The 12,006-nt window shown below is 41.6% G+C and overlaps 2 protein-coding genes across 2 annotated transcripts; both read right to left on the minus strand.

The window, feature by feature from the left end:
- Positions 1-560: 560 nt before the first annotated feature.
- On the minus strand, positions 561-4,432 carry LOC306839457 (uncharacterized protein). The gene is made up of 10 exons (XM_079368185.1): positions 4,053-4,432; positions 3,210-3,335; positions 2,977-3,102; positions 2,781-2,891; positions 2,554-2,685; positions 2,337-2,474; positions 2,094-2,258; positions 1,855-2,004; positions 1,561-1,692; positions 561-1,092 (listed from the first exon to the last, which is right to left on the minus strand). Exons 1-10 carry the CDS (start codon positions 4,102-4,104, stop codon positions 1,022-1,024), a joined length of 1,203 nt encoding a protein of 400 aa, XP_079224311.1. The 5' UTR covers positions 4,105-4,432; the 3' UTR covers positions 561-1,021.
- A 645-nt stretch (positions 4,433-5,077) lies between these two features.
- Positions 5,078-11,991, minus strand: kdm1b (lysine demethylase 1B). The gene is made up of 21 exons (XM_079368275.1): positions 11,839-11,991; positions 11,465-11,607; positions 11,118-11,239; positions 10,711-10,800; positions 10,486-10,597; positions 10,270-10,383; positions 9,991-10,029; positions 9,669-9,855; positions 9,303-9,487; positions 8,980-9,150; positions 8,821-8,895; positions 8,603-8,737; positions 8,352-8,523; positions 7,984-8,111; positions 7,651-7,782; positions 7,470-7,544; positions 7,244-7,360; positions 7,030-7,155; positions 6,678-6,800; positions 6,323-6,475; positions 5,078-6,209 (listed from the first exon to the last, which is right to left on the minus strand). Exons 1-21 carry the CDS (start codon positions 11,852-11,854, stop codon positions 6,126-6,128), a joined length of 2,499 nt encoding a protein of 832 aa, XP_079224401.1. The 5' UTR covers positions 11,855-11,991; the 3' UTR covers positions 5,078-6,125.
- Between the last annotated feature and the right edge of the window lie 15 nt (positions 11,992-12,006).

Raw genomic sequence — 12,006 nt, forward strand, 5'->3', positions numbered from 1 at the left:
TATGTATTAACTTCTTGATCTTTACACCTGATCACTGTTATTTTAACCCTTTCAGATCACATCCATAATTATACTGTGCACCTATTTAACCCTATATTCCCCTAAACATCCCAAAAGCACATTTCTTTGGGGTTTTTTTTACATCAGACTCTGATCAAGTTGTCTTCCTCCTTCTCCTCTCCTCCTACCGTCCTTGAGTATGAACCTCACTATTGTGCACTATTATCAAAATCTAGGCCTACCTCTTTCTGTAAAGTCATGGTAGTGTGGTAAGTTATTATCATTATACAGGTTTAAGATTAGCTCCCGTCTTCTCTTCCCAGGTCAAACAAAGGTCATCACAAAGTCTCATCATGTCTCTATTGTGCGTCTTTGTGGGCCCTTCTGCCTGTGTCTGTTGTCTTGTACATCGCTTGCCCGATGCTGTACAGACTGGTTTAAAAAAAAAAAACTGGTTGTGAAAAGCAATGTATAAACTACGAAGACAGATCATGTCGCTGCTTGGGTTGTAAAGTCTCGGGATTTGTGGAGAGTCAGAAGAAACACGCTGACCCGTCTGATCAAATGTTCCAGTGAAAGCAGTTTAATCAAACACAGCAGGTTTTCCTTGTTGCATGCTAAGTATACAATTAACAGAAACATATGAAGTAGAAACAGAACATACATGCATGAGCCATAAATTCATCTGGGATGTAAATTTATAAAACAGAAAGTGGAAAGAAACCAGAGGCTCAAACAGTGAAGGAGCATCAAAGATGGAGCGTTAAAACTTCCCGTGTCTGATCCCAAATTTAAAAAACAGGAATAAAAACACAATAAATTAACATGTACTTGTCTGTAAATACAAGGCTGAAGTTGACATGAACACTGACATGTGATTATTGGGAGGCATCTCTCCAAGGGACTTCAAACACTCGGATAATTATTCAAAAGTGGAGCCACTGAGAGGCTCCAACTTCCTGGTCCAGAAGTTTAAAAGGTGAAGATAAAAACGGTGTCTTCACAGCTCTCCGTCGCCCCCTTAGTCTTCTTCTGAGGATTCCTTGGAGCTCTCAGACTTGTCACTCGACATCTTTTCGGCAATCGGTGCGTCTGTTTTCAGAGAGTAAGATCAGAGTCTGTATTTAGAGGTTCTATCACAGCATCGATCACTAGATTTACAGCTGGTATTCAAATGTTTACCAGCTAATCAAACTTATGTCTGAGCAGAACTTAATGATTGCTTTGGTGACAGAATTCAGTTAATGGACTTGAGCTTGTATAGCAGGTCACACCTACACAGGGGCGGCTGTGGCTCAGCGGCAGAGTCAGTTGTATCTCAACTTAAAAGTCGAGGGTTTGAGTGTCTTGCTCGAGGACATATGGGGGATCGAACCCCGTGACTAGACTTTCAGGTTGAGAGACGACCGACCCTACCACTGATCCACAGCCCCTCCAATGCTACAGCGTGTCCAGAACAAGTCTCACATCTTAATTACAATGTCGTTTGGATTTGTGAAAGCCTTTTTTAAAATCAAAGGTGAACAGGATGAATGCAATCTTTATTTGCGTGTGAAGTACCTGTGCTGGTTTTCTTTGGGCTCAGTGTCGCCTCGTCACACCTCTCCAGGGTTATTCTCAGGTTTTTGGTGACTTGTGGGTGTTTTATTTTCTTGATTAAGGGTTCATCATCTGAGCTGTCGTTTGAAGACCCTTAAAAACAAAAATAAAGAATAAAGCAGATTGGTTAAAACATTCTCTTCACAACTCAACAGCTTCTTGAATATTTGATTATCCAGAGAAGGTTTTACTGAAGGTTTTAACCCTGATACCAGGCCGGTCTTCGACAGTCACCGGTCCTTGCAGAGTCTTTACCTGATGCAACCGTCTGTCTGGACTTTTTGGGGCTTGCGTTCCTTTTCTTCGGAGTGGAAGCCTTTGTTTTTGTATTTGTTTGTTTGCCTGTGCTTTTTTTTCCCGCAAAGTTAATCAAAGGTTCGTCGTCCGAGCTTTCATCCGAAGGTTCTGCCCAAAAACAGACACAGCGTCCAGGATTTAGAGAGGCTTTTGACTGGGATGGTAGCAGATCGTATGATGATTAAAGCGACACGTACCTCGTCTCTTTCTTGAGGCGCGGCCTCGGGATACAGCCGTCTTCTTTGTGGTCTTCTTCACTGGTTTCTTCCTCTTGGAAATGAGGTTCACCAAGGGCACATCATCATCATCATCATCATCATCGTCCTCGTCGTGATCTGAACTGCTGTCTGAGGCTGAAGAGTCTTCAAACACAAGAAACTATTTGTAAAAACTCTGAATGAAACCTACACTCTGGCCAGCGTGATCAAAGTGAAACTGACCTTTCAGTGGTTTGCCTTTACGCTTGGGTTTGGTTTTCTTGTTTGCTGAATTCTTTTTAGGCACCTTTGTCAACTTCTTCTTCAAATCTGCAAGAGGTTCATCGTCTGAACAGTCGCTGGAAGACTCTGCGTATTTAACTGACACAGACAAAACACGTGTGGTTCATTGATGGAAACCCTTTCAGTGAGTCCTTCATCCACTCTTTTCAACACCTACCCTTTCTCGCTGCCACGTTCCGTCTGGCTTTTGTGTCTGCGATGGCTCTTTTAGAAGGAGTGACGCGGGTCTTTCTCTCGAGCTTGTTGACCAGTTTGCTCAGAGGCTCGTCGTCCGAGTCGTCGGAGGATTCTGTGGGAGGAAAATAAAAGTTGTGAAAAAGTTACCTGCTTCAGAGTAAAAGCGACTCTGTTGTTAAATCAGGTCGACGGAAACAACCCTCTTACTTTTCTTTTTGGCGCGGACTGTTTTTTTGGGTGGCACTGTGAGAGGCTTCTTCGCAGCTTTAGTGATCTTTATGAGAGGCTCGTTGTCCGAGCTGTCATCTGTGTTCAAATCTGAAGCAGTAACATGTACATTATAGTTGAAAGAAATCCAGAACATAAACAAATAAGAGAACACAGCTGAAGGTGAAGTAACCACCTGCTTTCTTGTTGCTGGTGCCGTTCGATCTGATGGGTGTGTTGCCCTTCTTCTGTGCTTTCTTATCTGGCGCAGGAACTCTCGTCTTTTTGATTAAAGGCTCGTCATCTGAAGAGTCATCTGAAGCTACAAAAGGAGAACGTATAAACTTTTAGGCTTTTCACATTATGTCAAGGACAACACATTCTCCTTCACAAGGCAGGATTGTTTGTAGTCTTTCCTTTTTCCCTCACCACTTTTAGCCTTCGCTCTGGACCCAGCAGTCGGGCTCTTTACACTCGACTGTTTCTTCCCACTGTGAGACTTTGTCACGAGCTTTGAGAGCGGTACGTCATCATCCGAGCTGGAGCCGTCTTTCCCTGAAAAGTTAAAAAAAAAAAAAAAAAACACTGGATGAAGTGCAGAACAAATAACACAACTGTTCTTGGTTAAAAATGTTTTTTGAAATGTAGACAAAGGGTAAAAATTAAATAAGAATAATACATAATCTATAAAGGTTTTTAAGAGGAGGTTAAACCCGTGTTGAAGATGTAAGTTCTTTTAAAAGTAATATTAAAACTAAAAGCTTTTCTCTCACGCTTTCTTGTGTTTTGTTTGTTATTTTTTAATGAGATTGTATGGTGTTTGTGTGTTTATCTTTGTCTGCTGTAAAGCACATTGGGTTTACGTTTGTATGAAATGTGCTATACAAATAAAATTGAATAAGAGACCAATGAACCAGAGATGCCTGACATATGTGACAGATGATCTACTGATGCTTCTATAATCAATGAATAACAGATTTACAGTACACGGGCCTGCAGTCAGTGTTCAACCTACAAGTATTACTTTGTTGTACGTGGCTTAGGTTTAACAACTAAAACTCAAACAGGCTGTATTTGGGGGTTTTTTTCCATACTTTGGTTGTAAAAGTCTGATAGAATAAAATCTGCTCTTTTTTCAGGATGGCTTCAGTTTGCATGTATTACTATGTTTATGAGTGCTTTAAGTTGTAGTTGCTAATTTACCTTTTCATTTACTCTGAAGGAGAGCAAACACACATCTTGAATTAATTACTTAAATGATGGTATAACTACCTGAAGAGTCTTGTCCCACATTAGTTAGACCTTCGGTTAGGCTGCAGTCCATTTTGTGGCGGATAAATAAACGTTTATCAGTAAATAAAGCTCCCCATCAGTAATACGGTGATGTTAGCTAATTTCGTTTCTTTCTTCACAGCTGTTTTTTTTTGTTGGTTTTTTTTGGCTGCTGCAGTGACCAGCTTTTCTTGTTTTGCGGATCAAGCCAGTCTTACATGTTAAAAATCAGTCTACCACGGGAGGCGGATATATGTTTAAAACCAGTTTCTCCAGTTATAAACTGGGATGGATGTGGTCCCAGTTCACGTTTGTTTTGTTTTTCTTCCGCGTATCTTAGAGAAAAAGGCGCGGAAAACGGCGCGTGTTGATGACGCTCCCCGACCTCATTTGTCCAGCGTGTTCGGAGGTTGCTTAGCAACAAAAAGTAGGCTACACCTAAACTGAACAAACACAAAATTAAAACACAAATCTTGAATAAAAAAGAAGCAGAGATAAGAATAATCTTATATATAATTTGACCCTCTTTATCAGAACATTTATTAACAAGTTTTTCCATAACTTGTTTTGAAATAACACTTTTTTTATAATAACTTTTATAATAATGCATATCAAAGTCATTCACTTGTTAGAAGAGAAAAAAAGCTAACTCAATTTTTAAAGGGGACATATTATCTTCCTTTTCCAACTTTTCAAACAGTCCCCTGTGGTCTAAATGAAACATCTGTGCTGTACTTTGGTCAAAATATCACATGAATGAAGCACCAGAAGAGGTTTGTGACCCTGTAGAAACCAGCTCTCTCAGAACACTCTGTTTTGGTGTGTGTCTCTTTAAATGCAGTTAAGCATTCATCTGTAGAACAAAACATTACACACAACACAACATATCACACCAAATTGTAGCTAATTTTGAGTCCTGCAACAATATGTCAAACCTAGCCTACAGTATTCAGATGAAGTGGAAAGTCAATCCATAATTTTTTCTGGTTTCATTCTGAAAAAAAACGACACAATTAGTCTTGAAGTATGGCAGTTGATAGCTCAGTTTATTAGACAGATACATGATAAATAATTAAGAACTAACATTTGACAAACAGGTCATGATCACCTAGATTTGCTGACGAAAACAGAGATATAAGGACCTCCATGTAAAGCTTTATTAGTCAACGTTAGTCAAACAAAGTGAGGGCATTGTTGTGCTGCTCTTCGTCTCAAGACCTCAGGGAGTTCATTGTTCAGGGACGAATATAAGAGAATACGGATGGTTGTGTTTTTTTGTTTAATTATCATTTTTCGGATAGTTGTTTCGATCACATCCCTGAGACAGAAATGGGACAACCCGGTGTCTTCTGATCCTTCTTTGTCCTACCTAGAATATAACTCGTCTTACACATTAGCTATTCATTTATTCTTTTTTTAATATATATTTAAAAAAAAAAAACAGTTAAAATCAAAAAGTGCCACAGCAGAAGTATGCATACTAGATATCTAACCTTTTATCCATTTTATCTCAATACGTATACCAACACATGATTCACAAATGACACAATACAAATCCATTACGGTCACATGAAACATTGGTAACTCATCAAATACAATTACATACAATTTCTTGAAACATGATCATAGAAGATTTAATATAAGTTAATTTATGCTTCGGTTGTAATCCGTGATTCGACAGTTTGAGAGCTTACCAGTGCTTCATGCACCCGTGTTTCTTAAATATGACATTTTATGACCATTCCATCACAAACATTTTTTACAGATCAGTTCATTTAACTCGTTTAACTCATCATCCGGTTTACAAGCACAGTGAACCCTGGTAGAGCGTTTCTTTTTTTCATCGAATATTCATTGCATGATGTAAATCCTTTTTGTATCAACAAACCCGTCTTTGAGCAGGATTTTTTGATAAAAAAAAACAAAACACGCCACCGCCTCTTGTTCTAAATGAGTTGAAAAATGAGGTTGTTTCAAGTTGAGTAATTTAGAGTACGGTGTGCAACGGTTTGTCTCAGGGCAACCCGTGTGTCGATGCTGGTGTGTTTTTTGTAGTTTGCAGTTTCATAGATATTACATAGCAGTCATCTTGCTGGCCTCCCTGACCCCGCTCAGGTAGGCTCCCGTCACAGTCTGCGGAAAATGTCTATTGGTGGCCTGGTGAAAAATCACAAATAACCAAAGACATTACAGGTAAATAATGATAATTGGTCCAAATTCACATTATCACTGTAATAAATGTTAGCAGACACATTACTATTACATGTTACCTCGCCAGCAAAGAAGACTTTCCCCTGCACGTCTTCAGCGAGGATGTCGTAGGCCTCTCCACTTCCTCCTGTCTTCACAAAGCTGTAGGACATCTGGGACCACATGTCTTTGCTCCAATGTGTGATGAAGTAATGCAGCGGCTCTGGGACCTCCTATTAAGAATGACACACAGGAAGATTCAGCAAAAGTTACAAGGGACACACAAATCAAGAAGAGTGAGAAAGTTTGCAACCGAGATGTCGTAAATTATGAGGCCAGTTTTTTTTTGCGGGAAGATTTTATAGGAACTTCAAGACTTTACCAGGGTTTCAAAAATCAGAGAACCAGGGTTATCTCGAACACTGAATACGTTACCTGTTCTTTGAAAATCTCACGCAGGACCTTGACGCACTCGTCCACCACCTCCTTGTCCTCCAGGTCCCGGACAGTCGGAACAGCATCACCAGTAATAACAGACATGAGGACAGCCTGCTTACCCTACAAAGCATATCACCACACATTCAAAGAAGGCTTCATACATTCATCTAATAATGAATTATTTTTATTTGAGCTGTATCTTACACACTTATCTACAGTGTGCCTAAAGGGACAGAATAACGTGCCAATTTTTGTGATTTAGATAAAATTCTGTAATTCTGCAATTCTGCAATATTTTGAGTTGTCGTGTATTATTTTACTGTAGGAATAGAAAAGGGAACAAACAAACCTGTGGGTCCATGTCGTAGAAGACACTGAACATGCCCCTCTTGTCAGGACTTGGAGGTATGTGACCAAAGTAGTCTGCTCCCTGGATTTTCTTGTCCCAAAATCTGTACGGGAACTGAAGAGCGATCTGTAAGCAGTTTAAAAAATAAATTTTACTGATGACCTGGACTTTTTAATAATAATGAAAAACATAAATATATCAGACTTCTTGTGACCTTTTCGATGATACCGGCCCCTAGACTGTGGATCGCTTTCAGTTTCCTTTCAGGAAGTGGAGGGTTGAACTGGATCAGGTTCTTTTGTAGTAAGGTCAACGGGACTGTGACAAGAACCTGACAGGGTAAAGATGCACAAACTCTATGTCATGACGTCGTGATAAGCAGCGGTGAATACAGCCGACATTTTCTAAAACCACACTTTCCTCAACTAACGTGTCCTCACCTTGTGTGCTGTCCACTGAGAGCCATTGGAGGAGGTAACTTTGACAACATCACCTGAGTAATCAATCGCCTGAACCTAGAATTTAAAACAACAAAAAAAGCTGTTTAGCCGCACAGAATATGCAATCTGGTTTCAGAAAGGTCATAACTGAAATAAAAAGGAATTAATTTAAAAGACAAACCGGGCATTTAGTGCGGATGTCGAGCCCCTCGCCTAGTTTGTGGAGTAACACGGAGTAGCCCTTAGTGAGTAAAGTGTGGTCACCTGAGAACTGGGCAAAAAACTCATTGTGGTCCCAGGATCTTGCCGATACCTAAGAAACAAAGGTCAGAACATTTTCTTCATCATTCTCCCTCTCCCGTTTATAAAGAAGGAAGTCACAGAAGATGGTTGATTGTTAATTGTGCCGACAGGAAAGAAGAATGTACTGAATCGTCTTCATTAACACTCAGAACATGTTGGGGGAAATGGATGCCTCAGGGTCGGCTGAGAATCTTGCAGCTCTTCACAGTACCTGGTCTAACGTGCTGCCACAGGCGTACTCCAGGTTGCTGAGATGAAACTGAAGCACTTTCTCCTCCAAATCACTGAACTGCATTCCAGACTCCTGCAGAAAGTTCTTCTTCACCTCCTGGACTTTTTCTGTAGAGAATCAATGCAAACAAGTCAAATATGTCACAAAAATAAGCAACCTCTTTTTTTTTTTACTTTTAAAACTTAGTTAGTTTTAATATTTACAAAAGCAACCTTTCCCATTTTTAATTGAATTTTAATTGTCTGATGATAAGAGGAATAAACTGGTTGGTTTAAGTTGTTAAAATGGTTTTACCTCTAACTTCACATTCAAGCGTAACGCTGAGTTTTAAAACAACAGTTCTGCACCTTTCAGCGGTGTGTCCTGGTTCTGCGACTTGTCTTTCCTCCACTCTGACACGACATCCAGGATGGCATTAAAGTGGAAGTCCATGCGCTTGTCGATGGCTGAGTCAGTAACCTGCCCCCCCTCCTGGAAGAGGTCACAGCGCTCTCCCAGCTTGTGCATTTTGATCCCAATCTGTAAAACAAGAGTGTAAAGTTGATGGAAGATCAGGTTTAAAATACACAACAGACCTTCAAGCTCTTCATATTCCTACCTGTTCACACATCAGGGCGATGGGGTTGTTCACACAGCCGTTGACAATCTGAGCTCCTCTGCCGACAGTGACGCCCAGAGAGGCGTCATCCCACACGCGACCTCCAATTCTCTCCCTGGCTTCAAGCACCATCACCTGTAGAGCGAGGATGACCAGGAGGTAAAGGCTCAGCTCTGCTACAAGAAAACTGGGTAGAAAATGTGCGACAGAGCTTTTACCTGAGTGCCAAAGTTTTGCAGCTGACGCGCAGCAGCCAGACCTGACGCCCCGGCACCGATGATAATAACGTTTCTCTGCAAAAAAATAATCAGATGTGGGAACGCTGTCAGCTTTAAAGAATGTGTGCTTTAGTTAGACGAGTTAAGATGAGGACTCACGGAGCTGTATTTCTCAGGGAGCAGAGGCCGTTTCACTGCCAGCACACCGGTGTTTATGAGGCCCTTCCTGGTCATGAAGTGCAGCACGCGGTCCATCTCCTGCACGCAGCGCACACGCACCAAACCCCGCACAATGATGTTCTCAGCACATGTCTGAGAAGTCAGAACCTCCTTAAGGAAAACACACCAAAAAGAAAAGATAAACATAAACAAATCAACATCTTGCTGTTTGATGTTATTCAACCACAAATGTCTACTTCTGTTGAAAACCGTTAAAAGGTCAAAAACATTGAAGACACTTTCAGAGGACGTATGCCGTGTACCGTGCAGTTTTTGTGCCACGACGCCAGTATGAGGTTACGCAGAGCCAAATACATGGTAGGATCACGGGAAAATTCTGGAAACTCATAAAGCTCATCCAGCTCCATCATATCTGGTCGCACACACAGAGCCTTCCCACACTCGTTGGGCTGGTAGAACGGCTGAAAGTACGGACAAAGACCTGGAACTGAGGGACACGACAGAGATAAATACAAAACATGTTACAATGTGGTTAAGACGGATATTTCTAAAGGGAGGCCGATTAAGAATCTCTTGGGTGTGTTCTCCCAGCTCACACATCTGCATATCAAGGAATGGTAAAGTTTGACTGTTGAAGGCTTCAGTTCATCTCCCAGTCAAAGACTCACTCTGAGGCTGGACGGCTCTGCAGTGATCGGCCCTGAGCTCAGACAAGTTAGTGGAGGAACCTGATGGACTCATCCCCACGCAGTCAGGGTAGTACGCAGCGAGGAAAGGGCTCGCTGGACTGTCTTTGAACAACGGCGGCAGAATCAACATTGAATGCCACCAGCTGTCGGTCACCTCTGCCACTCTCTGTCAGAAATCAACAAAACGAGAACGAGACCATCATCCTCCTCCTCCCTCTTTGCCTTTTATCAAGTGTGACACACCATAAATAAAACAGCTTGAATCACAAAGTAAATGATCTAACAGGCAGCAACAGCTTACCAAGTCCTCGGGTTGGGAGCACTGGTCCGGTCCCTCACTCTGCAGGAAGAAAGAAAGATAATTGTCGGTACATAAGAAATAAAATAAGTTAAAAGGGATACTTCACCCATTTGCATGAAGCTGTGTATCATTAGAAACATGGTAGTAGTGGTAGTCGTCTCAGGGCAAAATGACGGCTGGATTCACCACATTCAACACTACTACCATGTTTCTAATGATACACAGCTTCATGTAAGTGGGTGAAGTATCCCTTTAAGTGTAAATCCTCTTTCCTGTTACCTTGATGTTGTTGAACTTCATGCCGCAGCGGTACGTCGCCGCCAGGGAAGCAGTGAGCTGGATCTCTTTAGTCAGCTGTCGCCACTTTCTGCAATCCGGTCTCGTACATTGAACCTGAAAGGATCAAGAGAAGAAGGAGGGAGAACTTAAACATGTGACCGTCTGTTTTGATGAAAAGGTACAACAACAGAAAAAAAAAAAGCCGCCTGCATTTACCCAGAACGGTAGCTGCTGATCTGCCATGAAAGCTTTGAGACTGGGCTCACTTTTCCCGTTACTAGTCCACACTTTCTTCCACAAAGCAAAAGTCTCATAACCATCTTTGTGACTGCCAATGGAAAACAAAGTGGATTTTATCCATAATGAAGTTGCATACATACGCTATATTAACACAGCAGCGTAAGTTGATGCATTCATGGTCAGCTGTTCTGTCAACATTACCTTCTGTAGTAGTGATCAAAACATTCGTTGCAGAAATGCTCCCCGCATGACAGATGATACCAGCGAGATGTGTATCCATTTTTAGCACATCTGGAAGAACACATAAGAACTGTTGTGAATGGCAGTCAAACCTGTGTGTGCACATCAAGGCCGAATATATACAGGTGCAGGACAAATACTGTACTAAATCTATTAAGCGCAAGTAGATTGAAAATGCTCTTTGCAACCAATCACATCCAGTCAGAAAAAAATAAATAATCGAGCTTGATTCAAAGGGAACTGGATTTAGCTGAAGATCTTGAAGACTTCTGGAAGAGAGGAGACATGTCTTCAACATCTTCAACGAAGTCCAGTCACCTCTGGATCAAGCTTTGGTCTGGTTGTATCGTATAAAGAATCAACAATACCTTTCAGACGCACTTGCAAAACAAACTGGGTATGTGGCGGAGCATCCAGCCTTCTCACACTTTCTGTACTTCTTCTCGGACTGGTCGTCCTCTTCCTCTGTGTCCGTGGCTTTTCTTTTGCTCTGCAAGAGAGAGGGTCACAAACGGTCACCGGAAGAACTTTATTGTTCTTTTAAACACAACAGAGGTTTTATTGAAAAGTGAAGATGTGCCTTATTTGTGAGGGGGGAAACAGCCGCTGATATTCTGTCATTACATACAGAACCATGTGGGGATTCTGTATGAGATACAGATCATCACTGTATTCAGCAGGGAGACAGAGGTTAAAGGTGAAGGCTGCAGCTCACCTGTCCAGGTGGAGGGTTGTTGGTTCGCTTCACCCGGACGTTGATCTGCCTTCCCGAGGAGCGCAGGGTCTGGCCGTCCCCCGGTGATTCCCCGGAGCTCCTCTTCTTTGCTCGCCGAGCTCCAGAGGCATTCCCGGAGTAATCTAAACACGAGAGACACACACACAAAAAAACAATGAAAAATGCAGTCCTGCTTATTATTATAAAAACACCTTGTTCAAATGCATCATGTTGAACGTGTTATAAATAACCCAATGATAAAGAAATGTAAAAATAGAAACGCTGATGGCAAATAGACACATTGAAAAGCTCTTTAAACCAGCCTGTCACATTTAGCATTTAGCAACCATTAGCAGCGTGCAATAAAGACTGACCTGCATCCGACAGCATGACTGACTGCAGTATATCTCCAAAAACCCGGGTTTAATTCAGCTTTATTTCGTTTTTTTAACGTTTTGTTATTGTTACACGCGTCTCCCTCTTATTGTTGTGAGGGGGGAAATCAATGCGCCGTGTTTTTAGCGTGAATACCACTTCCGGTT

Source organism: Symphodus melops, assembly GCF_947650265.1.
Source record: "Symphodus melops genome assembly, chromosome: 18".
In the NCBI taxonomy this organism is placed as follows: domain Eukaryota; kingdom Metazoa; phylum Chordata; class Actinopteri; order Labriformes; family Labridae; genus Symphodus; species Symphodus melops.